Consider the following 26,886-nt stretch of genomic DNA (forward strand, 5'->3'; position numbering starts at 1 on the left):
GTTTTCCTTAAAAATGATTTATCGTTACCTTTTTAGGAACATGTCTAAAATATTATCCTCCAATGCATTAAAAACTGCTTATTGTCCCATTTTCTTATATATTTTAAAACATCTTTTCAATTTGTGTAACCTTTGGCTGAAAAGATATTTTATCTACTCCCAGCCGGCCCATTGATAGGGACTTGAAGTAACAATGAAGAAAAAATTTTCTCCTTCGTCACGAGCGTACTGACGTCGGGGAAGGTGCCATTAATTGGAAAGAGCGGAAAAATGGCGATTGCACGTTTCTTGTGCGGGACAATGTTTCTGCCTGCGGAGAAGTAGTCAAACCAGTTCCGATATGTGCCACCACTGTGTCAGTGAGTTTGCTAGTGGTAGCTTGTTCCGTTATTTTTTCTGATTTTCTGTCGTCTGATGTAAAGTAAGTCGTTTATATGTTTGCTACCTCACTAATACGTTGGGTAGTACATTTTTACAACATCAATGTTTATATAACATCTTGTTTTCTTTCGTTTCATGGTTTCATTTGTGTACCACTAATGCCGAATGCCTTCCGATCGCAAAAAGAGACCATGAACTAGGCGACCACATTATTGCTCTGTTTACCCAATGGAAAGGGTTACTTACACTGGCAACGCATAGAACTATAGATTGATTTCTAAATCATTTATATACAAAGTCAACATTACCCATTCCATCTCCACCTGACTATTTTTAATTAATAAATTAAATATATTTAAAACTATCTCCGTTCTGCTACGTTTCGCGTAGTACAGAAAACCGCCTGAAAACGTTTTGCGAAGTCGCTTGGCATTGTTTTAGATACTAGGTTATCAAGGCGCCTTGAAAATATGATAAATCATAATGGGGCACGAGATCCGCTTACTAAGGAAACTGCGGTTGTGGCAGAAAATATGTCTTTTTCTACAGCTGTAAACGAAATTTAGGAAATATGAGGTAAGTTCCTATGGGACTAAATCGCTGAGTTCATCGGTCCCCAGGCTTACACACTACTTCACTACTTAATCTAACTTAAACTAACTTAAGCGAAGGACAGCACATACACCCATGCCTGAGGGAAGACTGAACCTGGCTTCTCCCAGGTTGCCTATCTCAAACGGTTCAGTGGAGCATTCTCTATGTCCTGTTACATTTCTACACACTCTTACGCATACTCCATATACATGTATGTACAGGGTGATTTAGGAGGAATGTCACATAATTTTTGAATTATGTGAAATAAACCGAAAAAGATATATGAACATAAGTTCGATTTTCGATCACTATGGAACAGGGCAGCTTGAAGTCTACATACATCCATGAATGATTGCGAAGACAAGTGTGAATATTACTTCCCGAAATGATGTGTAGGCGCTGTGGTCGACAGAACAGAAGTGCCACAGATGACTGATACATTGTACAACAGATGTTGGGATTTTTCGACGGATGGGACGTCGCACTGAAGCAATAGCTGCAAGCGTACCCAGTGTACAATTTTGGGTTGAATTAGTCAGCAGTCGTGAGGCCTATGCGTGACATGTTTGAATGTTGTTTGAGCAAGTACATTGTGTCCACGAATACAAAGATGCCACATACAATGAGGCATGCAGAATACGCTGACATGTTTGAATGTACTGTAATGGCAGTGCCCGTGCGGCTCTGACAGAATGCTAGAGATGTTTCCCTGATAGATGGGCTCCCTGTGACAGGGTATTTTCCACGATTTGTCTACATTACGTTACTTCTGATCACTACTCAACGCACATATACGACCTGAACGTGAGGCCGTCCAGTCAGTTGAGGAAACGGAAGACAATGCAATGGTACAATTATCTCCCACCCCCAGTACACTGTGCATTAGCTATCAGCTCAATAATCTACGAATCAATTGTGGCATACATCATACATTACATTCTGAGGGTTTGTACCTATTCAATGCAACATCTACATTCAGGTGATTCTGTATGAAGACAATAATTTTGTGAATGATTGGCTGAATACAGAGACATCTTACAATACACTTTATTAACATACAAGGTAAAATTTAAACGCAGTTGTGTCATGAACACCACAATTCTTATACAAGGGCGATGGAGAATCTACATGACACTACAGAAACAAGATTCCAAATAAAGTTCTTTGTGATCATCTTGTGTGGTATGATTGATAACCTGGTGAGAGGGCATGTGTTCCTGCCAAATCGCACGACAGCCGCAGTATACGCACATTTCCTGAACACCTGTCTGCACTTTTGGAAGACGTGACATTTGTGCAACGATGGATAACGTACCTACAACATGATGGATCATTGATTGACCGTATGAGACAAGTAACCCACTGCGTGAATAACACATTTCCTCAACGATTTATTGGTCATGGAGGATCAATTAACCGGCCCGCCAGATCAACCGACATAACCCCATTAGACTTACGTTTATGGGGCCGATTAAAAGCATATGCGTCACTACGAAGGCATATACAAGCGAAGAACTTGTCACTCACATCACCGACGCTGTTGCCCACATTAAATGCCGCTGAGATGATGTTCGATGTGCGTCACAACATACCCTTCAACACATTGACAAGTGCATTTTAGGATCCACCACACATCTGTCCCGCCATTAATCCATCCATTAGAGCGCCTACGCAGCGTTTCGTAAGTAATATTCACACCTTCATAATCATTCAGGGATGTGTGCAGTCTCCAACGCACACCAGTTCCATAATGATCGAAAACCAAACACATGTTGATATGACTTTTCAGTTTATTTTCACACGTAGAATCACCGCACTAGTTATGTGACCCTCCTCCTGAATCATCCTGTATACCAACTGAAGCGACGAATGAAAATGTTTACCGAGGCCTGGAGTTTACGGAGTGTACCAAGTGGACTGATGCATGAATGGGAATTCGAACTGAGGAGGGAAGAACGCTAGGACAGTACATACCGTTGTACAAAGCCAGTGCGGCAGGGTGGGTAGTGGTTAGCGGATCGGTCTAATGATCAAGATACCTAAATTCCAGTTCTGACTTTGGTCCAAATTTTCGTTTGTCGGTTCAGTTTGCATATAAACATCATAGATGTTTGAGAAGGTCTCTGGAACCATACAGTTTTATTTGACAAACACATCCACAAACAAAATGTTTAAACTTTCAGTGCCCAAAGTCATGTATATTATACGATGGAACCAAAAGCAAATGTGTATCTTTTAGCCACTACGTGTCGACAGTCACATAAACTCATGTGATCGCTCTAAGGTTGTGGTTATAGCTTGATACCAGTGCCTACCAATTTTAATTGTATATTACAGCACTGAGAATGGTCACTAAGTGACTGAAAATCGATTTTGCTGACAATAAAACAACAAAACACGGCCAGTGCTGATTTTCCTTCCACTTCTATGATAGAAGCTGGACACAAATTTCGAATCATTGTATAAGGTCCAGTCAAATGAAAACGTGACGTATAGGAACAAAGTAAGAAACCGTACGTTAATTCAAAAGTAATAGCTATAATTGTTAATACAGTTATCTCCGTTTGAGACAAGACAACCAATGTCTACATAGAAAAATGTTTCCGGTTGTCTACGGAACGATGATTCTACACAGGCATACAGCTCTTCATCTGACGTAAATCGACAGCCAAGAATGTCTTTCTTCATGGCTCCAAAAATATGAAAATCACATGGCGAGAGGTCGGGACTGCATGAAGCGTATGTAATAGGTTCGTAGCTAAATTCCTGCAGCAAATTCGAAACGATCTGCCAACAAACTGTCCGCCTACGTTCTTCCATGGTTGTTTCCACTACGCTGCAGAAGTTTGTCTGGGAAGCTTTTACATATCCTCCATACTTCTCCCCAAGCGATCTCCATATTTTTGGATCCGTGAAGACAGACATTGGTGGCCGTGTAGCTGCTTAGTATGAAGAGGTGCACGCCTGGAACAGCCATGGCTCCGCGCGCGACCGCGAATATTTTCCAATGAAGGCGTTAGACAGTCTTGCCTCATAGGGGGATAAATGTATGAACACTCATAACAATTCCTTTTCAATTAACGAACAGTTTACTTGCTTTTTTACTGTCTTTTTCCGTTTTTTTAACAGCGCCTTACACTTAAATGTTCCGTACCATATAATTTTAAGTGAAAAGGAAGTAATATCCAGGAATTAAATGCATTTTCTGAAGGTTTACAAGTGACCACTTCTCCCTACTTAAGAGCAAAGTCTAGTCACTTTCTCGTATAGATTATTAGTATAGAACTGATGCAGTATTTTGTTTCGTTCTATCAACTGCTAACTTTTGTAGGACATTCACTGTAAATCCATAACATCACTTTTCCATTTCAAAAGGATAATTTAGGATTTCCTGTTCTTGGTCTCCAATGACTACAACATCTCTGTTTCTGCCTGGAACTTAATTTTTCAGCGCGTTGCATGGAACATTAAATTCGTTTACAGTAAACTTGTCTACCGCTTTCTCTAGCATTACTGTCTTCCGACTTATTTATAACTAACATTCCTCAAAGTTTACTGTGCTCTTTATGCCGGCCGGAATGGCCGTGCGGTTCTAGGCACTACAGTCTGGAACCGAGCGACCGCTACAGTCGCTGGTTCGAATACTGCCTCGGGCATGGATGTGTGTGATATCCTTAGGTTAGTTAGGTTTAATTAGTTCTAAGTTCTAGGCGATTGATGGCCTCAGAAGTTAAGTCGCATAGTGCTCAGAGCAAGTTTTTTGTGCTCTTCATTTACATGTACAATCCTTATTTTCTGCAAGAAAACAAATAGGGCGAGCCTGATTACCAGGAAGCCACGATGTAGGTTTTGTTTACTTTACTTGCCCATAAGTCGGATCTATTGTATCGTGTTTACTTTATCCTATGACGGAAGGGCTATGAATCAACGACATACCCATTCATTACTCACTGAGGATCACAGACGTACAGTACAGTACTATGGAACAGTGCCCGTACAGTATTTTCAGGTCGCTAGACTGGAAGAGGAGGTCCTATTCCATGACTTGCGAAGTCACCTGACCTGAATCCATTTGACTATTCCCTATGGGGATATCTACAATCATACGCGTATGAAACCCCTGTGGATACGGAGATGGAATTAGCTACCAGCTACCTGTGATGTGATTCGAAACACGGTATATTTAACACTATGCTTCAGAATCTTGTTCGCCAACGTCATGCTTGCACTAAGGTCCATGGCAGTTAGTTTCAGCATATTTTGTAAGATACAGTACAAATTATACGTTCATTGTGTCACTGATGGTATTTTCAGTTAAGTAATGTAAATGAAAAAAGTACGCAGTGATGTGATCTTATTCCTGTTACCTCCCTAATTTGGCTTCTCCGACCCCACGATCCCTGCCTCATATTGTTCAGTGGAGCATCCTCTACCCCCTCTTAAATTTTTGGACGCTCTTAACGCAAACAACCTGTTGTTGTTGTTTTGTTGTTGTGGTCTTCAGCCCTGACACTAGTTTGATGCAGTTCTCCATGTTACTCTATCCTGTGCAAGCTGATTCATCTCCCCGTACGTACTGAACCCTACATCCTTCTGAATCTGATTAGTGTATTCAACTCTTGGTCTCCCTCTCCGATTTTTACAGTCCACGCTCTCCTCCAATACTAAATTTGTCATCCTTTGATGCCTCAGAACATGCCCTACCAACCGATCCCTTCTTCTATTCAAGTTGTGCCACAAATTTCTCTCCTCCCCAATCCTATTCAATACCTCCTCATTAGTTGTGTGTTCTACCCATCTAATCTTCAGCATTCTTCTATAGCACCACATTTCGAAAGCTTCTATTCGCTTCTTGTCCAAACTATTTATCGTCCACGTTTCACTTCCATACATGGCCACACTCCATACAAATATTCTCAGAAACGACTTCCTGACACTTAAATCTATGCTCGATGTTAACAAATTTCTCTTCTTCAGAAACGCTTTCCTTGTCATTGGCAGTCTACATTTTATATCCTCTCTACTTCGACCATTATCAGTTATTTTGCTCCCCAAATAGAAAAACTCCTTTACTACTTTAAGTGTCTCGTTTCCTAATATAATTCCCTCAGCATCATCTGAGTTAACTCGACTACATTCCATTATCCTCGTTTTGCTTTTGTTGATGTTCATCTTATATCCTCCTTTCAAGACACTGTCCATGTCGTTCAACTGCTCTTCCAAATTCTTTGCTGTTCTTACAATGTCATCGGCGAACCTTAACGTTTTTATTTCTTCTCCGTGGATTTTAATTCCTACTCCGAATTTTTATTTTGTTTCGTTTATTGCTTGCTCTATATACAGACTGAATAACATTGAGAAGAGGCTACAACGCTGTCTCACTCCCTTCCCAGCCACTGCTTCCCTTTCATGTCCGTCGAATCTTATAACTGCCATCTGGTTTCTGTACAAACTGTAACTAGCCTTTCGCTCCGTGTATTTTACCCCTTCCACCTTCAGAATTTGAAAGAGAGTATTCCAGTCAACATTGTCAAAAGCTTTCTCTAAGTTTACAAGTGCTAGAAACGTAGGTTTGCCTTTTCTTAATCTAGCTTCTAAGATAAGTCGTAGGGTCAGTATTGCCTCACGTGTTCCATTACCCCTACGGACTCCAAACTAATTTTCCCCGAGGTCAGCTTCTACCAGCTTTTCCATTCGTCTGTAAAGTATTCGCGTTAGTATTTTGCAGCCGTGACTTATTAAACTGATAGTTCAGTAATTTTCACATCTGTCAAGACCTGCTTTCTTTGGGATTGGAATTATTATAGTATTGTTCAAGTCTGAGAGCATTTTGCCTGTCTCATACATTTTGCTGACCAGATGGTAGAGTTTTGTCAGGACTGGCTCTCCCAAGGCTGTCAGTAGTTCTAATGGAATGGTATCTACTCCCGGGACCTTATTTCGACTGATGTCTTTCAGTTCTCTGTCAAAGTCTTCACGCAGTATCATATCTCCCATTTCATCTTCATCTACAACCTCTTCCATTTCCATAATATAGTCCTCATGTACCTCGCCCTTGAATAGACCCTCTATATACTCCTTCCACCTTGCTGCCTTCCCTTCTTTTCTTAGAACTGGGTTGCCATTTGAGCTCTTGATATTCATACACGTGGTTCCCTTCTCTCCAAAGGTCTCTTTAATTTTCCTGTAGGCAGTATCTATCTTACCCCTTATGAGATAAGCTTCTACATCCTTACATTTGTCCTCTAGCCATGCCTGCTTAGCCATTTTGCACTTCCTGTCGATCTCATTTTTGAGACGTCTGTATTTCTTCTTGCCTGCTTCATTGACTGCATTTTTATGTTTTCTCCTTTCATCAATTAAATCCAATGTTTCTTCTGTCACCAATTTCTTCTAGGCCTCGCCTTTTTACCTACTTGATCCTCCGCTGCCTCCACTACTTCATCCCTCTAAGCTAACCATTCTTCTTCTTCTTCTTCTACTGTATTTCTTCCCCCCACTCTTATCAATTGTTCCCTTATGCTCTCCCTGAAACACCCTGTATGTTGCCCTATTTATTTGTCCAAACGTAGTTTCCCTCGGGAATTTCACACAAAGTGAAGGCGATAACGTAGAGAGGACGCCCACCTGTACTTTGGCAGCTGCGGGATGGGCCGCCCGTCGCGCGTCCAGCTGATGACGGGTCGCGGCCGGCCCTGTGCCCGGCAGGGGAGCTCCAGGGTTCCGCCCGTGGCCGCCTCCATGTCGTAGGGAGCCACCAGCAGCCGCGGCGCCTCGCCCGAGCCGGAAGCGGTGGCGGGGCCCGCCAGCTGCGGGGGCGTGGTGGGCGCCGGCGCCGACAGGTAGGTGTAGGGCGTCACCGTGAGCCGCGCAGCCGACTCCGAGCTGCCCGCCTCGTTCTGCGCGCGGCACACGTACACGCCGGAGTCGCTCTCCTTGGCGTGCTCCACGCGCAGCACCTGACCTGTGGGCGGTACACGCTCTCCTCAGTTACAACCCACCCGACCCCACCCGCAGCCTGCAGAACATACCACTTGCAATCATCCGCAATTCAACGTGTTACCCATGCCTATGATTTTAATGTTGATATGGAAATCTTGTATACAATAAACATATAAATGTTCGTTGTGCAAAAATCTTGTATCACCTAAAATAACGGATTCCATCTTGAATGTTACATGGAGCTCCAGTAGGTGTATTGAAAGTTTACGGTCTAACCTTCTTGACTAGGGACGCCAGATGAAAGTCGATGTCGTCAAGCCCTGAATGAAAAATTGCGCAACGGATAACTGGGGAGGGGAGCTTGAGAGCGCTGCCTAGAGAGCGTGCCCTTTCTGTACGATACTAGGCAAGCTACTGGAGGACTCACACGCTGATGTGTGGGTCCCTGCATTCTATATCTTCTATTTTCAAATGTATTCCTTTAACTGGACTTCTATGTGATTTTTAAGGTATGTTAAAGGTGGTTGACAATTCATTATGTATTTATTTAAATATTATCACTCGATTTTACAGCGTTTACAGCAGTTGTTCCAGTTTACAGATATTACAATTTTACAGCTTACATCTCGGGTATATTATATAGTAATCTGGACGTACATTTATACGGGCAAGACGGAACTGCGTTGGCCAAATGCATACCACCCAAGTCTCCCAATATTTTACGAAGGACATCCACTATGGGAGGAGGATAACGGGGAAACTGAGGGCCAGATTCCTTAACACAGGGGGTCAAATGTCCTAAATTAACGAGATCATTCGTTTCCTTACACAATCCGAAGCTGGAAATAAAGTAATTAGTACAAATATACAAAACCTCTCTTGCAGGCGTGAACATTGAGACAGACGCACTGAGGGCACGTCTGCTCACTTACCCGTCTTCTGTAACACTCTACGAATATGGCGGGCACCCGGAGGTCTTCCTTGGTCCCTGTGGATGGGGTGGTCGAACTACTTTGCCGTGACCTACCTCTCCACCCCAAAGCATGTGACACTAGAAAGTCTTTGACTTTTACTTACCTGTACTGTCTCTCTGATCTCATACCCACGAGTAAGGTTGGCATTAGTATACTACAGAACTACTTCCCAACAAGGATTTGGCCACGCTTTGCAGACAGGTGTGAGGAGGATTAGGAAAGTTCATGTGAAAATTCACATTCATGTACAGGAAATGCATAATACACGACACATAAATACGTGTTATGAAGCCTGACACATTTCTTTTCACCCGTCCACATGGGTTCTGTTGCACCCGCGTAATAAAATTGGCTGCTGAGCCGCCTCTGTTTCTATATTACGGTGCGAGCTAGCAGCGAAACCTGCTGCTTATGGAGCGGAAACAACTGCACCGTTTCAGTATAAAAGCAGGCGGGTACTTGGATGCAATGTTGTGTCATAATTTCAAATGAAGCAGTGAATAACTTTCAGACATTTAAGAAGTTGGAGAAACTTCTGTTAGCAACGTATCCCCTTACACTGACTCACCAGCTTATGTTTAGAATACCACTACAGAATCTGAATTCGCAGTAATAGGAGAGAGGAGGAGTAGGTGATGAACAGAGGAGTGGGAGTACTTGGGTGTGCGGTCTGTCGCACGGCTTTCCGAGCGGGAAGGAGCGCCTGGTCCCCGGCACGAATCCGCCCGGCGGACTTGTGTAGAGGTCCGCTGAGCCGGCCAGTCTGTGGATGCTTTTTAGGCGATTTTCTATCTGCCACGGCGAATGCGGGCTGGTTCCCCTTATTCCGCCTCAGTTACAGTATGTCGGCGATTGCTGCGCAAACAAGTTCTCCACGTACGCGTACACCACCATTACTCTACCATGCAAACATAGGGGTTACACTCGTCTGGTGTGAGATGTTGCCTGGGGGGGAGGGGACAACCGGGGGCCGAACCACACAATAACCCTGGGTCCGGCGTGGGGCGGCGGAGGGGTGAAGTGGACTGCGGTAGTCGTCGTCGGGTTGTAGAACACTGCGGCTACGGCGGGGACGGAGCCTCCATGCTACTCTATCCCGGGCAAGCTTCTTCATCTCCCACTACCTACTGCAGCCTACATTCTTCTGAATCTGCTTCGTGTATTCATAACTTGATCTCCCTGTACTATTTTTACCCTCCACGCTGACCTCCAGTACCAAATTGGTGATCCCTTGATGCCTCAGAACATGTCCTGCCAACTGATCCCTTCTTGTAGTCATGTTGTGTCACAAACTCCTCCCCAATCATATTCAATACCTCCTCATCAGTTATGTGATCCGACCCATCTAATCGTCAGCATTGTTCTGTAGCACCACATTTCTCTTCTTGTCCAAACTATTTATCGTCCATGTTTTACTTCCACACATGGCTACACTCCATGAAAATACTTCCAAAAACGACTTCCTGACGCTTAAATAAATACTCGATGTCAACAAATTTCTCTTCTTTAGAAACGCTTTCGTTGCCATTGCCAGTCTACATTTTATATGCTCTCTAGTTCGACCATCATCACTTATTTTGCTCCCCAAATAGCAAAACTCCTTTACTACTTTAAGTGTCTCATTTCCTAATCCAATTCCCTCACCCCCGTTTTGCTTTTGTTGATGTTCATCTTATACCCTCCTTTCAAGACACTGTTCATTCCGTTCAACTGCTTTGCAGTGACATAGTGCATGGACATAGTAAGCCGAAAGGAAGAGATGGAAGGGAGAAGGGGTTAGGAGATGGAGGGGTAGAGGAAAAGATTAACATCATTGAAAGAGGGAAGAGGCGTTGCAGAGGGCAGAGAGAGGGAGCAGGGCTAGATGAAATGTTGGGAGTTAGGGGTGGGGAGGGGGGGAGGAGAAGATGGATTGACAGGAGGAGGCGCTAGCCAAAGCGACGACGAAGGAGGAGGTGATAGACAAAGAGAGGCGGAGGAGGAGATGGATACAGGCAGGGGGGAGAAGGAAATTAGGACGTATATGCAATTACCATACACACAGTAGTAGAAACGTGTCCTTTCTTTTTTCCATTTAATCAGATGGCGCCACAGAAACGCGTGACCGGGAACATCTAGTCTTATAACAGGGGATAGGTAATACAGAAAGGGGATACAGAAAGGTAATACAGAAAGGGGAATCATTGTTACTAAAAATCGGAGAAAGATAGTCAGCGATCTACTTCAGTTTTTTACACGTTACCCCAATAAATCTTTGGATGGACGTAGGCTGTATCTTCTTAATATACGAGGGTTCAATGAAAAGTAATGCCTTCACCATCGTTAATTGTGTTTGGATGGGAATATTTTTATAAATCAAACGCAGAAATAATCCTTAGAATGTGATCTTTAATTAAAAGTATTCACTTTCCCACATAATCACCAGCCAATTGGATACATTTCTGCCAACGATGAACAAGTTTTCTGTAGCCGTCACGGAAGAAGTCGAGACTCTGTTTTCGCAACCACAGTCTCACAGTTCTCTCAACGTCTTCATTAGAAGCATAATGATGTACGTTACTCCACAGTAAACGGTTACAGGGTACGAATAAGGCTTTTAGTTCCGTTCGTTGTCCTCAAATACCTACGATTTCAATCCCCCTTCCAATACCACCCGGTATAATATCAGACGATTGAAAATAAATATGAATTCTTAAATAATTTTTATGGTGAATTCAAAGCCGTTCTTAGTTTTCACAGTATTTTCATAATAAATCGAAGCAGCCCCATATTCTGCAAATTAGCTTAGGCGAACAGATGCAGGAATCCTGAAAGACCATTCAAGGCAGGTCGTAGTGGAAGTGGTTGGCCGTTGCCTTTCACCAAATCGCTATGCAAAATCGAGTGTGTACCCGTGTAGTGTGAACGAGTCTGCTGAATGCTTGTACAGCGCGCTTGTGTTGTCATGGATGCGAAGAGAGAGGTTGAAACCGGTTCCGGTAGATACCCTGCTCCTCCCCAAGAGCACCAAGGAGACCACCGAGCTTAACGACCCCATCTGACAGACGCATCATCATATTCAGCGTCACATGCCCTCTCCTTTCGAGGCTGGTGGAATTTAATCCACCATTTTGTTCCAAAGGCAGAGAAGATCTTCCACCGCCATAGACTCCAACCGTCTTACCTCTGAGTCAAGTGCCGCCCCACACCTGGGCTTCAGCGATGCCGGCTACGGAGATGGGTAAGCAGAATAATGTATATACTGTATTGGATTGTAATAGGAAGCCTTGTTTTATGTGCGTGGAGTTGCCAGGCAAAGAAAAGCATTGGCGTGCAAAAGTTGGCATAATCGGCGACATTTTGTGTCCGGCACTATAAACTTCTTGAATGCTGGTAGACTACAAAAAATATTGCTTTCATTAATACCGATCCAAATGAGTTTGGTGAACCAGTTTGTAAAAGCTCTTACAGAAGACGGTTTTGTTTTAAGTAATTTCGTATCCAATATCCCTCCGTCAGGCAATAAAATTTGATAATTGGAAATTTTGTTGGTCTCCAGTTGATGACGCAGTACGAATTTAAGAACACAACGAATGTTAGAGAAAAAGATACATTGGCTGCATTCAGCTATGTTACTGAAACTTCCTAGGAAGTGAAAAACTTCCATATCACAACAACACTGTTAAAACCGTGTTGGAAGATTCAACAAGAGTTGCAACACCAGTGTTAAAGTTCACTCTCCACACACTCACTCTGACTGCTTCACTGAAAATCTGGGATTATAGTGATGTGTACGTAGAACGCATCCACTAGGCCATTAAAGAGTATGAAGAGAGGGTACCAGAGAAGATGGAATGGAAATATATTCGACTGTTGTTAGAAGTTGAAGAGGGACAGTACTGTTGGAAGTTATCCCAGGAAACTGAAAAGGACAAAGTTTGAAAATTCAATATGGCAGAAGACACAGAACGTTGATAACAGACCTTTAGGGAGCATTAATTATAAAAATACAGACAGTTATTGAAATTTTACGAGGAGTGTTAAAAATAACGAAACACATTTTTTCTCGGCCAGTTTCAGTAGAAAACAAGCGGAATTTTCTGTGGAACACTGTGGAATACTCCCCCTTCAGCCCCTGTAGTTATACTAAGTTCCGAAAGTGGCGGCGCTATACGTAACCTACAAAATGGCGTCTGTAACGTGGGTGTATTCCAAGCAGAAATACGTAATTGAGCTTCTTTTGGGGGAAGTACAGAGCATCACAGATGTTCATACGCGCTTGCAGAATTTTTACGTAGATCTGTCAGTGAACAAAAGCACGTTGAGTCGTTCGGCGAGGTGTCCGACATAATCGTAATAAGGTCCCGCAAACCTGTCCGGTCTCCCGCGTGTCGGCTAGCCCCACACACGTGTGACTCATGCAATGGTGGAACGTGCGTAAACTCTCATTTGAGGTGATCGACGGATCCCAACCAAACACATCGCTACAGAACTTGGCGTTTCTGTTGCTGGTGATGACACACTCGTCCACCAGGTATGTGCCCGCCGGGTTCCTCGCTGCCTAACAAAAGGCCAACACTCTGTGCGGAACTGCTTGAGCGTTAGGAAGTTGATCGTGATAATTTTTTGTCGAACGTCGTCACAGGCGATGAAACGTCGGTTCATCACATTGAACTGAAAAAAGAAGTCCATGGAGCAGCGCCACGCCACTACTCCCTTATAAGAAAAACTTCAAAGCCACTTCCTCAGTTGCTTAAGTCATGGCGACTGCCTTCTGGGACTCTGAAGGAGTTATTCTGTTTGGTCTCCTCCCTTATGGTACAACTATATTGTGCTACCCCAGGAAACTGAAGAAACGAATTCAGTGTATTCGTCACCACAAAAATGCAAACAAACTTCTCCTTCTACAGGACAGCGCAAGGGAACACGAGTCTGTACATCCGACGGCGTTGGCTCCTACGATGGCCTTCGAGAGCGTCGTGAAACAATGAAGTAAGTAATACCCGCCTAAGACCAGGAGCGGCTCTCAAAATTTGAAGAACTGGCTCGTGTAATCCATGTGCCGAACTTAAAAGTTACCGGCGATGAAATACTCGTGACACTATTTTCTTGTCACGTATTGTGCGCTCCAGGATAGGTCCCTCAGGTGTGGAGGCTTTTTCCAGCGCTGGTACTGCCGCTTGGTGTCCAGTCGTGACTGATACGTGGAGAGCTCGTGATGCTGAGGCGTGCAGGGGCCATGTAGAAAGGACGTGTGCTCGAGATGAGCTCACGAAACCTTACGGAACTGTTCTTCCTCATCCACCTTAGAGACTGGGTCTCGCACCTCCCATCTGTTTGGTTCAATGAAGGATGTACTTCGCGGGAAGCAGCACGAGGATGACGGAGATGTTGCTGATGCTGCAAGACGTTGGCTCCGACGCCGACCAATAGAGTCATACTATGTGGGCATACAAGCCCTCCCAGTAAAGTGGTGTAAGGCCATCACATTGAACGGAGATCATGTTGAAAAATACGGTTTTGTAGCTGAAGGAGTGGGGAATAATATGATGCACACGAATCCTGAATAAAACCAACAAGCTTTCAGAAAAAAATGTGTTGCATTGCTCACGGAAAGCCCCACGTATTTCAGTATTTGTGCTTCAGTTATTTAAATCCTTAAAATACGACATAGTCTTCTGTGAAAAATCATGAAGTGGTACAACAATATGCAAGTAATTTTCAGATTCTTTTTTTTTAAGTAAGGAAGCGACAAAAATTTTCCAAAATGGAAGCTTGTACATCATGTGTAGTTGTCTCCATGACTGTGATGTCTGTGTGAATTCTCCTTCACTCAGCGTTCAACAGTTGTGGGCAGTACTGCGGTCAGCTTGACAGCTGAATGATTCTTCATACATGCAGACGCACGTAAGGCTCTAGAATTTACGAAAGCAAGCGAAGCGCCAGAGCGCAGCACAGTGCGTACGTACCTCCGCTGAAGATGGAGATCCTGTTGCCCGGGCTGATGCCGCGGCCGTCGCGGTACCACGTGTAGACGGGCGACCCGTCTGCCACGCAGCGGAACTCTGCGTGCGCGCCGCTCTTGATGGTCAGGTTGTCCGGCCGCGTGGTGAACGACGGCGCAACTGCATGCCACAAGTTTCGTGTTAGTTGCGCACTCGCTGGAGTTTGTGCTTGATCGTACGTTCATATTACCAAGGGCCCTCAATACACACCAATTAACCGACCGGCTTACAAATTGGGCGTGTATAGGCGCAATGACCAACAGACCGACCAACTTCTCTGTCGATCGGGTGTGACAACCCGCAACCCCCCCCCCCCTGCCACCAAACCACCCCAAGTCACCCAACACTTGCCACTATTTCAACTGCGAGATAGTGCCATGTATACTGCTGTTGCGCCAATTTTTCGACATACATTCGTCGGTTGTCTGTGTGCGGGAAAAACAAAATACTCCAAAAAAATCACGAGGTAAATATTTACCCACTTCGTTCCCACGAGGACTAGGTGGCGATGTAATTGCTGAGTGTGTAGGGTGTCGGTCGGTCGGTCGGTCGGTTTGTCGGTCGATCGTTCAATCGATCCATTGAACAATCGATCGGTCGGTTAGTGTGTACGTAGGACCCAACGGCTAGAATGCTCGCGCAATTCCAGTTACACGTTGCTTATCTATCCGCTTCCAGGGGAAGAAAAAATTTATTTGCAGTTACTTCATGTAATCACTAACCCATTTCCAAAGTTTAAAACTGCGTCATAATCTACTCATTTACAAGAGTAATCTTACGTTAAAGTTCTGAAGCAGTAAGTTAAGTATTAAAGTTAGAAACTGTGTATATGTCTTGGAGAAGGATAACTCAACACACGAATTACCCAGATTATATTTAGTTTGTATTTGAGAATGAGAGAACTTAGCAACTTCTAACTAACTTTATACATGATTTCAAACATTTTCAACACTTGTTCTCCTTGTAACCATCAAAAAATAATGAACGAAAAAAAAATAACTCTCACTACATTTTCGCTGTTCATGCAGTATAACTACAGCATCAAGCAAGAGGTTTTAACTTATTACTTCCTTACCATCAACTCTATTCGCACTATTTTATGTACAGTCTCCGTATATACCACTGACTGTAAGTTCAGTATTATATCATGTTACGATAAATACACCGCCTGACAGAGTGAGGCGCCCAGAATACATGATTGCATGTCAGTGTAACTTCGTAAACGCACACACCTTCACCTGCTACGTAAATGATTGCGTTTGCAATTGACTATGACAAATAAAACGGCTACCAGAATGCACTAGTGTTGCTCGTATATAATGTGGTTTTCATGTATGGTAGGACATGCAGGACGTTCCAGGAAGAATGGTCAATATTCAAGTACGTGATAGGAACGGTCATTCGAAGCGAAAAAGTCTAGTAAACGTGGCCTGTAAAATGTATAATCAAAGAGCTAAGACCACATCTTCAGTACTGTGAAACAAATCTCTTCTACCGCACGATCTTTGCGTTTCATATTTCGAGGTGTAGTAACACTAATCAAATGGTTCAAATGGCTCTGAGCACTATGGGACTTAACAGCTGAGGTCATCAGTCCCCTAGGACTTAGAACTACTGAAACATAACTAACCTAAGGACATCACACACATCCATGCCCGAGGCAGGATACGAACCTGCGACCGTTGCGGTCGCGCAGTTCCAGACTGAAGCGCCTAGATCCGCTCGGCCACTCTGGCCAGCAATCAAAACAAGGAAAAAATGCCCCGTAAACATTGGCTCTAAAGTGTGAGACACATCTTCTACTAATCAATTAGTTTAGATCCCTTTTTTAACAGACAGTTTCTTCTTCTGGTCCATACTACATCTTCCCAAAATACAGAAAGGAAATAACTTGTAGTAGGAGAGATCTATTTCACAGTATCGAAGAAGAAGAAACTCGTAAGGCACGTATTTTAGACCCCACGTTCACCAGACTTCTTTGCGTCGAATGATAATTCCAGTCATATCGCTGAAGACTGTCCATCCCTCCTGGAACACCCTGTAAAAGGGGTGCGAACAGCACTAAATATAGAATGATAGGTGTGAAGGCCACCGAGATGGTGAGAACTCATGTGAGATAGCATTTTCAGTTCCTGACAGAGTTTGAAGGTGGCCTAATTCTGGGTCCCCATTTAGCCGGAGGGTTGAGTAGTGCAATATCTAGATTTCTGATGTCGCAGTGCGCTGTGGTTGGCTCAAATGTCTCTGAGCACTATGGGACTTAACGTCTGAGGTTATCAGAACTTAGAACTAATTAAAGCTAACTAATCTAAGGACATCACACACATCCATGCCCGAGGCAGGATTCGAACCTGCGACCGTATCAGTCGCTCGGCTCCAGACTGTAGCGCCTAGAACCGCACGGCCACTCCGACCGGCAGTGCACTATGGTGTACTGCGTGGGAATGTGAGGGCAAGCATACTCATCGTCAGGGTTCCGGTCGACCACATATAACCACCGTAAGACAGGACACACGTCGTAAGCTCTTCATACCCGTGACTCTCATCCGAGAACAAGTAATAGACTCCCTAGAACATGGTGTCTCATGCCGCACCATTGCTCGGGAATTAACAGCAGCTGAACTAGAGAATTACCGCCTCATGCATTAGTACTGCAACACGAACGGCTGCATTTGGAGTGGTGCCTTGGCTGGGAAGCATGAACTGATGATGAATGACCGGCCACTGTGGCCGAGCGGTCCTAGGCACTTCAGTCCGGACCCGCGATGCTGCTACAGTCACAAGTTGGAATCCTGGCTAGGGCATGGATGTGTGTGATGTTCTTTGGTTAATTAGGTTTAAGTAGTTCTAAGTCTAGTGGTCGCGCGGTTCCAGACTGAAGCGCCTAGAACCGCTCGGCCACTCCCGCCTACTTCCTGTGTATTTCAGGATTTTTCTCAGAAAATACATTTCAGGAAATAATATCACATACACATTAAGTAGCGTAAAAAACCAACATTTCTTAAAAGATGGTACTTAGATTTCTTAAGGAATAGGGGATGGGGGAACTAATGGTTACCACTAATTTATTAGGAGGTATTTTGGAAAAGTAAAGGTCACTGCGGGCAATTTGAATATTCAAGAAGCCGAGGATGTTATTCTTCTGGTTCAGTTGTCGTTCGACTATGGGTGAAAGCAAACAAAATTGACTTCGTAAATCGTCGTTCTTCCCACTTTCGAGCTGTAATTCGTTTACGTGTGCAGAATGATTTACAAGCGTTCAAATTAATTATGATCTGTAATTTATGGGCCTACAGTAACGAGTGAAGAAACTTTAGACAGTGTTGTCTGTACTTCGAAAGACGTTGTAAAACAGCGAAGTTGTAGGCCCACTATCCAGACCGATGAAATGGAACAACAACGGGCCGTCATTATTTGACACTTCCGGGCTGAGATGCCGTGGTCCATACATCAATATCTCCACTGACGTTTCGCCTTCGACTGCAGAAGGCATCCTCCGAGGACAAGCAGCGAACTGCAACGAGAGCGCGAGTGAGCGCCGTATATGTAAGCCATCCAGAGGGCGCCGTTGTCAGTCACGTGACGTCGGCTGTGCTATAATCTCTGATACTGTCAACTTTCTCGATTGACACGCTGTTGCTGCAAAATTGACATCCATATCTTATCCAGCTCAATGCCTTCATATTTTCTCTTACAATGATTGCAGTGTTTGGCAGTCTCAATAGCCTCTGCACATTCGCGCAATATAATGCGACGTCTTTGCTATGACGCTCGTCTCACTAAACTGTATTTCATGATCACCTTCCTGAAACACGTGTTCCGCTACAGCCGATTTATCAATATGTCCGAGGCGGCAGTTCCTTTTATGTTTACCCAGACTGGTGTTGAGCTTTTTTTTTGTTGTACCTGTATGAACCTTTCCACAGCTACACGGAATTTTATGGACACCTAGTGTAGTTAGGGGATGTCGTTTATCTTTTGCGGATCTTAATATTCTTTTATTTTCGCTGTGGGTCTGAAAACAATTTCCACATCATACTTGCTTAAAATTTTTCCAGTGTGATCAGTGACCTTACTGATAAATGGTAAGAACACATTCCCCTTGGGTTGGTGTCGATGCTGGTACGTCCTGGTTGCCAGTCTACGGCGAAGTGCACGGTCTGTATCTCTGTTGGAATACCCATTCTTCTTGAAGGTCGCTCTAAGATGTTCAATGTCATCATCTAAGTGAGATGGTTCACATGTTTTGTGCGCCCTGTCTATTAATGTTTTAATCATCCGTCTTTTATGTCTTGGGTGGTGGTTAGAATCTTTTGGCAGATATCGATCAGTGTGTGTTTCTTTTCTGAACACCTTATGACCCAAAGATCCGTCCTCTCGTTTGATTACAGTCACATCTAAGAAGTTCAGGTGACCATCGATTTCCTTTTCTATAGTGAATTGAATTCTTGGATTAATACTATTCAGATGTAACAGGAATGCATCAAGTTCCTCTTTCCCATGGGTCCATATAACAAACGTATCGTCTACATAACGATACCATCTGGCTGGTCTTTTTCTAACTGTTTGCAGCGCCCGTTGTTCAGAGTTCTCCATGAACAAATTAGCCGCAACTGGACTAAGAGGAATTCCCATTGCCACCCCGTCAATCTGTTCATAAAAACATTATTATATTGAAAATAAGTTGTTGTAAGGCAATGTCTGAATAATGCCAAAATATCGCTAGGAACAAAGACTGCTATACATGTGATCGCTTCGTTCACCGGGATCATGGAAAACGACTCAACATCAAAACTGACCAGGATATCATTAGGGCCCACAGTTGGCAATATCAGAGATTATAGCACAGCCGACGTCACGTGATTGACAACGGCGACCTCTGGATGGCATATACACTCCTGGAAATTGAAATACGAACACCGTGAATTCATTGGAAACTCTATTGATACATTCCTGGGGTCAGATACATCACATGATCACACTGACAGAACCACAGGCACATAGACACAGGCAACAGAGCATGCACAATGTCGGCGCTAGTACAGTGTATATCCACCTTTCGCAGCAATGCAGGCTGCTATTCTCCCATGGAGACGATCGTAGAGATGCTGGATGTAGTCCTGTGGAACGGCTTGCCATGCCATTTCCACCTGGCGCCTCAGTTGGACCAGCGTTCGTGCTGGACGTGCAGACCGCGTGAGACGACGCTTCATCCAGTCCCAAACATGCTCAATGGGGGACAGATCCGGAGATCTTGCTGGCCAGGGTAGTTGACTTACACCTTCTAGAGCACGTTGGGTGGCACGGGATACATGCGGACGTGCATTGTCCTGTTGGAACAGCAAGTTCCGTTGCCGGTCTAGGAATGGTAGAACGATGGGTTCGATGACGGTTTGGATGTACCGTGCACTATTCAGTGTCCCCTCAATGATCACCAGAGGTGTACGGCCAGTGTAGGAGATCTCTCCCCACACCATGATGCCAGGTGGCGGCCCTGTGTGCCTCGGTCGTATGCAGTCCTGATTGTGGCGCTCACCTGCACGGCGCAAAACACGCATACGACCATCATTGGCACCAAGGCAGAAGCGACTCTCATCGCTGAAGACGACACGTCTCCATTTGTCCCCCCATTCACGCCTGTCGCGACACCCCTGGAGGTGGGCTGCACGATGTTGGGGCGTGAGCGGAAGACGGCCTAACGGTTTGCGGGACCGTAGCCCAGCTTCATGGAGACGGTTGCGAATGGTCCTCGCCGATACGCCAGGAGCAACAGTGTCCCTAATTTGCTGGGAAGTGGCGGTGCGGTCCCCTACGGCACTGCGTAGGATCCTACGGTCTTGGCGTGCATCCGTGAGTCGCTGCGGTCCGGTCCCAGGTCGACGGGCACGTGCTCCTTCCGCCGACCACTGGCGACAACATCGATGTACTGTGGAGACTTCACGCCCCACGTGTTGAGCAATTCGGTGGTACGTCCACCCGGCCTCCCGCATGCCCACTATACGCCCTCGCTCAAAGTCCGTCAACTGCACATACGGTTCACGTCCACGCTGTCGCGGCATGCTACCAGTGTTAAAGACTGCGATGGAGCTCCGTATGCCACGGCAAAGTGGCTGACACTGACGGCGGCGGTGCACAAATGCTGCGCAGCTAGCGCCATTCGACGTCTAACACCGTGGTTCCTGGTGTGCCCGCTGTGCCGTGCGTGTGATCATTGCTTGTACAGCCCTCTCGCAGTGTCCGGAGCAAGTATGGTGGGTCTGACACGCCGGTGTCAATGTGTTCTTTTTTTCTATTTCCAGGAGTGTACTTTATATATACGGCACTCACTCGCGCTCTCCTTGCAGTTCGCCGCTCATACAAGAAGGCTGCCTTCCGCAGTCGAAGGCGAAACGTCAGCGGAGAGTTTTATGTATGGACCACGGCATCTCAAACCGGAAGTGTTAAGTAATATAAACACCTGCTGTGAAAGCCTTCATTCTATGAACAACGGTCCATTATCTGTGACGGGATTGGGGAATGACGATTAGTGCTCTTGTAACGAAGTTTTTCATGTTTTATGCATCACTGCATGCAGATCAGCCATCTAATATCTACGGCGAGGTAAATTGTCGTCGGGAATACTACTCGTCATCACGTGCTTACACACTGCTCTCCGTACCAAGGAGAAGAATTGCGGCCGAACAGGCCTTGGAAGGCAGAACGGTATCGACCGATCGATGCGTCATCCGCAGCCGACAGGCGTCGCTCAGTGTGCATACGGACGGCCCTCTGATTAGCACACGACTCTCCCAGCCGTTTCCAGTTTTCGTGACTGGAGCGACTACCTCTCAATCGACTAGCTTCCCAACCAGGCACACGATGGTTCAGTGACAACAGCGCTTGGCAGACCCGGGCGATCACTCACGCAAGTGTTACCCAAGCCCAACAGTGCTGAACTTCGGCTATCTGACCGGAACCGGTGTTATCACTGCGGTAAGGTCGTTGGCCCGTACCAAGAACAAAACACATAATTTCCGATACTAGCTTTTCAATCGGGCGCTTTATGTTTCCGACCTCGCACGGAGCGACTGTAGCCCCCTTTTTCACTTGTAATAAGGTTTTGGTGGACCATGGTTTTAAAGACAATGAGATGCACAAGACTGCTGTAATGAATTGGTTCCATTCCCAAGAGGAGAACTTTAATGCGGAGGAGATGAAGATGCTAGTGCAACGTTATGAAAAGTACTTACAAGGGTACTTCCCCATCGCACCCCCCTGAGATTTAGTTATAAGTTGGCACAGTGGATAGGCCTTGAAAAACTAAACACAGATCAATCTAGAAAACAGGAAGAAGTTGTGTGGAACTATGAACAAAATAAGCAAAATATACAAACTGAGTAGTCCATGCGCAACATAGGCAACATCAAGGACAAGTCTGAGCTCAGGAGCGCTGTGGTCAAGAGGTAAGCATGAGCTGCTGTCGAGTGAAAGGTCCTTGGTTCAAGTCTTCCCTCGAGTGAAAAGTTTAATTTTTTTTTATTTTCAGACAATTATCAAAGTTCAGGCGCTCACACATAATCAACTTCGCTCTCCAAAATTCCAGGACATGTTCACATTTGCTTGGACATATGCAGTATTTGACAGTCTACACTAGGAAAAATTTGAAACCGTTAGAAACATATGTTTTGACAGAGGACAGGGAAAACTGTGCAACTGTGAAAATGTTCCATTCATTTGTTGCAGTTTATGTGACACACTCTTATGTTCTCATCACTTTTTTAGGAGTGATTATCACATGCACAAGAAAACCTAAATCGGGCAAGGTACACCCCATTCGCCAAGTGTACAAGTTAGGTGGGTCGACAACATATTCCTGTCATGTGACGCACATGCCGTTACCACTGTCGTATAGAATATATAAGACGTGTTTTCCTGTGGAGGAATCGGTTGACCTATGAACTTGCGATCAAATGTTTTCGATTCCCATTGGAGAGGCATGTCCTTCTGTCTACTAATCACACGGTTTTGCTGTTCGGTCGCAAAACACAGACACCAAACTTGTTACAGTGAACAGAAACGTCAATAAACGAACTGAGAGATCATAACTTTGCGAAAATAAACTTATCACTCGAGGGAAGACTTGAACCATGGACGTCTCGTTCCGCAGGTGCTCACGCTAACCACGGGACCACGGCGCTCCTGAGCTCAGAGTATCCTTGATGTTACCTATCTTGGGCATAGACTACTCAGTTTGCATATTTTGCTTATTTTTTCATAGTTCCATGCAACTTCTTCCTATTTTCTCGATTGATCGATTGATCTGTGTTCAGTTTGTCAAGGCCTATACACTGTGCCAACTTATAACTAAATCTGAGGGAGGTGCGATGGAGAGGTTCCCTTGTTAGAAGTGAAGTCCGATTACTTGCAAATGTAGGCTGGTAAAAACTAACATTCGCCAATAAAGCATTTTCGATAGACACATGGATGACCGGAAATAGTATGACCATCTGCGTAAATGCGTATGTCTCCACCGACAAAACGCAGTACAGCAGCGATTCTGTTTGGCATGGCTTTTGTAAGTCCTTGGTAGGTTACCAGAGGTATATGGCATTAGATGTCTGTTCACAAGTATTGCAGTTCCGGTATACTACGGGTTGGTGTTTTGCGTTCGATCAGCTGGCGTCGCAGATGTGTAGCATCGGATCCATATCAGCCGAATTTGCTAAGACATCAACCTGAGTTCATTATTATGCTCCTAAAATGACTGTAGCATGTTTCTGCCCTTATAGCACAGACAGCTACCATGAAGGGAGACTACAAAACCGTTGGGGATGACATAAAGGATGAAGGGGCTCAGATGGTCCGTAGTATTAATTACGTAGTCGACAAGAGTCTTGGTGGTTTCGAGTACTGTGACATGTCCCATGGAAACCACTCGTAATAGCGCGATACTGCTTCTAGCTGCCGGCGTCCTAACAGCTGCGTATCTTCCGAGGAGACGATCCCCTCGATGGCAGTGTATCGGCATACGACTATCGACTTGATGCAAGACTGATGTGTCTCATCTGACCAGGCGACATATTTCATTGATCCCCCGTCCAAACTCAGTGATCCCGTGCCCACTGCAACGTAGTTTCAAATTGTTAATACACAGCTGTCGTCAGGTACGGAGCACAGTGTTCAACAATGTGCTTTAAACGGTGTGTTTCGAAACAGTTGTTTCTGCACGAGCACTGCACTCCATCGTCAGTTCAACAACAGATCGCCATCTGTACTGCTGTGCAGTGTAGGGAAGCACCCGACCTCCACGTACTGTGACTAGGTGTATTCGTCCAACATCTTGTCTGCCACTCGTGCTTTCACCGTCCTCCAACCGATTTCCACAGCTGCTCACGGCAGTGGCACGCCGACAGCGGTCCAGCTTCGCCGTTTCCCAGAGGCTCGATCCCATGTGCCGGTCCATCTGCCCTTTATCGAAGATTCTTATGTCCATGGAGTCCCCTATTTGCGGGGCGTATATCATTGCTGTAATGATTCCCCCTCGTCTTTGCATGATCCCACGGTCGCGTCACAAACTTTCAGGGACGATGGAGAAGAATAAATGTATCAATTTGTGGTAAAGGTCCCCGTTCCGGAAATGACAGATTCAGGAGTTATAAGCAAAAATACCTCTGACCGTGAAGTACAGGTACCGGTGCTGTTTATGAGACTGTGGGATAGGCAACTTTCAGAGGTGGTACTATGGACCAAAACAAGAAAAATGACTACTAAACATCGGCTCTAAAATGAATATCTTCTGTACTGTGAAACAAATGTCTTGTACCTCAAGCTCTTTGGTTTAAATATTTTTCGGGAAGGTTGTACAAACCAAAACAAGATGAAAATGTCAATTAAATTTGGGCTATAAATGCATATCGTAAGAGCTACGGACACTTGTTCAATAGAATCGATGTGTTTCACAGTAGCGAAGAAGAACAAATGCTCATAGCTCTTATGATACGCATTTATAGGCCCTATTAAATGGACATTTTTATCTTGTTTTATTCCATACTGCTACCTCTGAACGTTGATTACCCTATAGTTTTAGCAACAGCAGTTCAGATACCCGTATTCCGTAGTCAGTGGTAACACGAATTTCGCTTATAATTTTCGGCTCGGTCGTTTCACATCAGGATCCCTTGCCTCAAACTGGCACATTTACCCTTCTCCGTCATCCATGAGTAATAAGTGATGTCGTCACGGAATCACGATAATACTTTCCGCATCACGTCACGTGTCCATAACGCCAACAAAAAATGGCTATGAGCACTATAGGACTTAACATCTGAGGTCATCAGTCCCCTTGAACTTAGAACTACTTAAACCTAACCAACCTAAGAACATCACACAAATCCATGCCTGAGGCAGGATTCGAACCTGCGACCGTAGAGGTAGCGCGGCTCCAGACTGAAGCGCCTAGAACCGCTCCGCCACCCCGGCCGGATAACGCCAACAGCCGACATTCAATGTCGTGGTGGGCGGTGGTCGTAAAGTTTTGGCTCATCTGTGTAAGTAATTGGCGAACAGCCCTTACTTCCTGATACGCCTCTTACAGATTACATGCAACTTACAAAGTACGACATTTATATCGTCTGGAGACGACTGTGACCACTACCGTTCTAACACATACATGCATTTTAACCATGCTCATGTAGTGTCAGCAAATCTGTGCAATAGCGGAAAAAAGAGAATACCTAACATCAATAAGCATAGTCTTAATTTAAATACCGGAAAATAGCAGTCAGAGACTGGTGCCGATTAGGCGTTTATTATACATGATATTATTCATGCAAGTGCTTCCGAAAAGGTCGGTGAATGGTACGATAACTAAGAGACAAATGCACAATATGACACTAGTACTAACAATCACATTGAGGCTAAACATATTTGTCTCCTGTGATCAGTGTGCAAAGTGGGTGTACGGACTCATATACGAGTACAATGACGAAAGCTATAATTGTGAGTTACAGCTACTAATAAGTACGAGTACACTACCACAGAATAGAAGCAGGGAGCAGAAAATGTGTTTACACTTGATGGATGTAGTTTCCGTACGAAAATGAAACAGACTTTTTAGCCGCAGTCGAGTAATCTGACGGGTAGAGCTGTCCAAATCCGGCGATATTACAGTAAGCTGACGTATAGGCGCCCATGGACGGTCCTGATGAGTACGTGTCGGCGTACAGTGTCCAATGTTTTTACGACCAAAACTACGAGGTCCATTTTTTCCCAGCCTCCGATAGGTCGCGAAATTAAATCGCAGTGAAAATCCGGCGAAGCTTTTTCGCAGATGTGTTGCCCAATATCTCCCGTGGGCCGCGTCGCGTTAAACTTTTGAGTTCTGAGTGCACAATGAACACGTAAAGATTCCTATAAAATAGGTTTTCCTGCCATGTGGGAGTTTCTGCTCAGAGTTTCGCATGATTTCATGCTGGACATATAACGTAACTTTCATATTCCAAGTGAAACAAAGGCGCTCCTGCAGCGTATTCGGTGGAAAGTGTTCGATCACCCACCATATACAGCCCTGACTTTGGCCCCTCTCTTTTTCGCCTATTCGCTCACATGAACCGTTGGCTGTGAGGCTATTATTTTGGGATGGATAACGAACTGCAGTCCAGCATAGAGATTTGGTGAAATCACAGGCGTCTCCATTCCGTGATGTGGATATGACAAAGTTGATACGACGCCCCGACAAATAAGTCGGAGCGGTGAATATGTAAAGAAGTAACTGGAAGGTGTAACTAAATATTGCCGATAACACATTTTTGATTTTCACTGTGGTTTTAATTACGCTACCGATCCCAGGTTAGGAAAAGAATAGCCCTCATATAACAGTGGTAGAGGGCGCCATACTAAGTACTCAGAGGTAAGAAGTCGATGAGGGCTTCTGTTCCACAATTCGGCAGATAAGCGGAAGGAGAAAAGGTTGGAAACCCTTGGCTATCTGACACGTGTTACCGGCTTCCATATTTTCTGTACAATATCAGTAT

The 26,886-nt window shown here is 44.8% G+C and overlaps 1 protein-coding gene across 2 annotated transcripts in view; it reads right to left on the reverse strand.

Annotated features, from left to right (window-relative positions):
* Positions 1-26,886, reverse strand: part of LOC126365858 (peroxidasin homolog) — a 1,186,130-nt gene that overhangs the window by 139,700 nt on the left and 1,019,544 nt on the right. For both annotated transcript variants that reach the window (XM_050008525.1, XM_050008523.1), the window contains 2 exons: positions 14,840-14,995; positions 7,603-7,939 (listed from right to left, as the gene is read on the reverse strand). In XM_050008525.1, coding sequence (XP_049864482.1) covers positions 7,603-7,939; positions 14,840-14,995 — 493 coding nt within the window. The remainder of the gene's footprint in view (positions 1-7,602; positions 7,940-14,839; positions 14,996-26,886) is intronic.

This window comes from Schistocerca gregaria, chromosome 4 (assembly GCF_023897955.1).
Source record: "Schistocerca gregaria isolate iqSchGreg1 chromosome 4, iqSchGreg1.2, whole genome shotgun sequence".
Classification (NCBI taxonomy): Eukaryota; Metazoa; Arthropoda; class Insecta; order Orthoptera; family Acrididae; genus Schistocerca; species Schistocerca gregaria.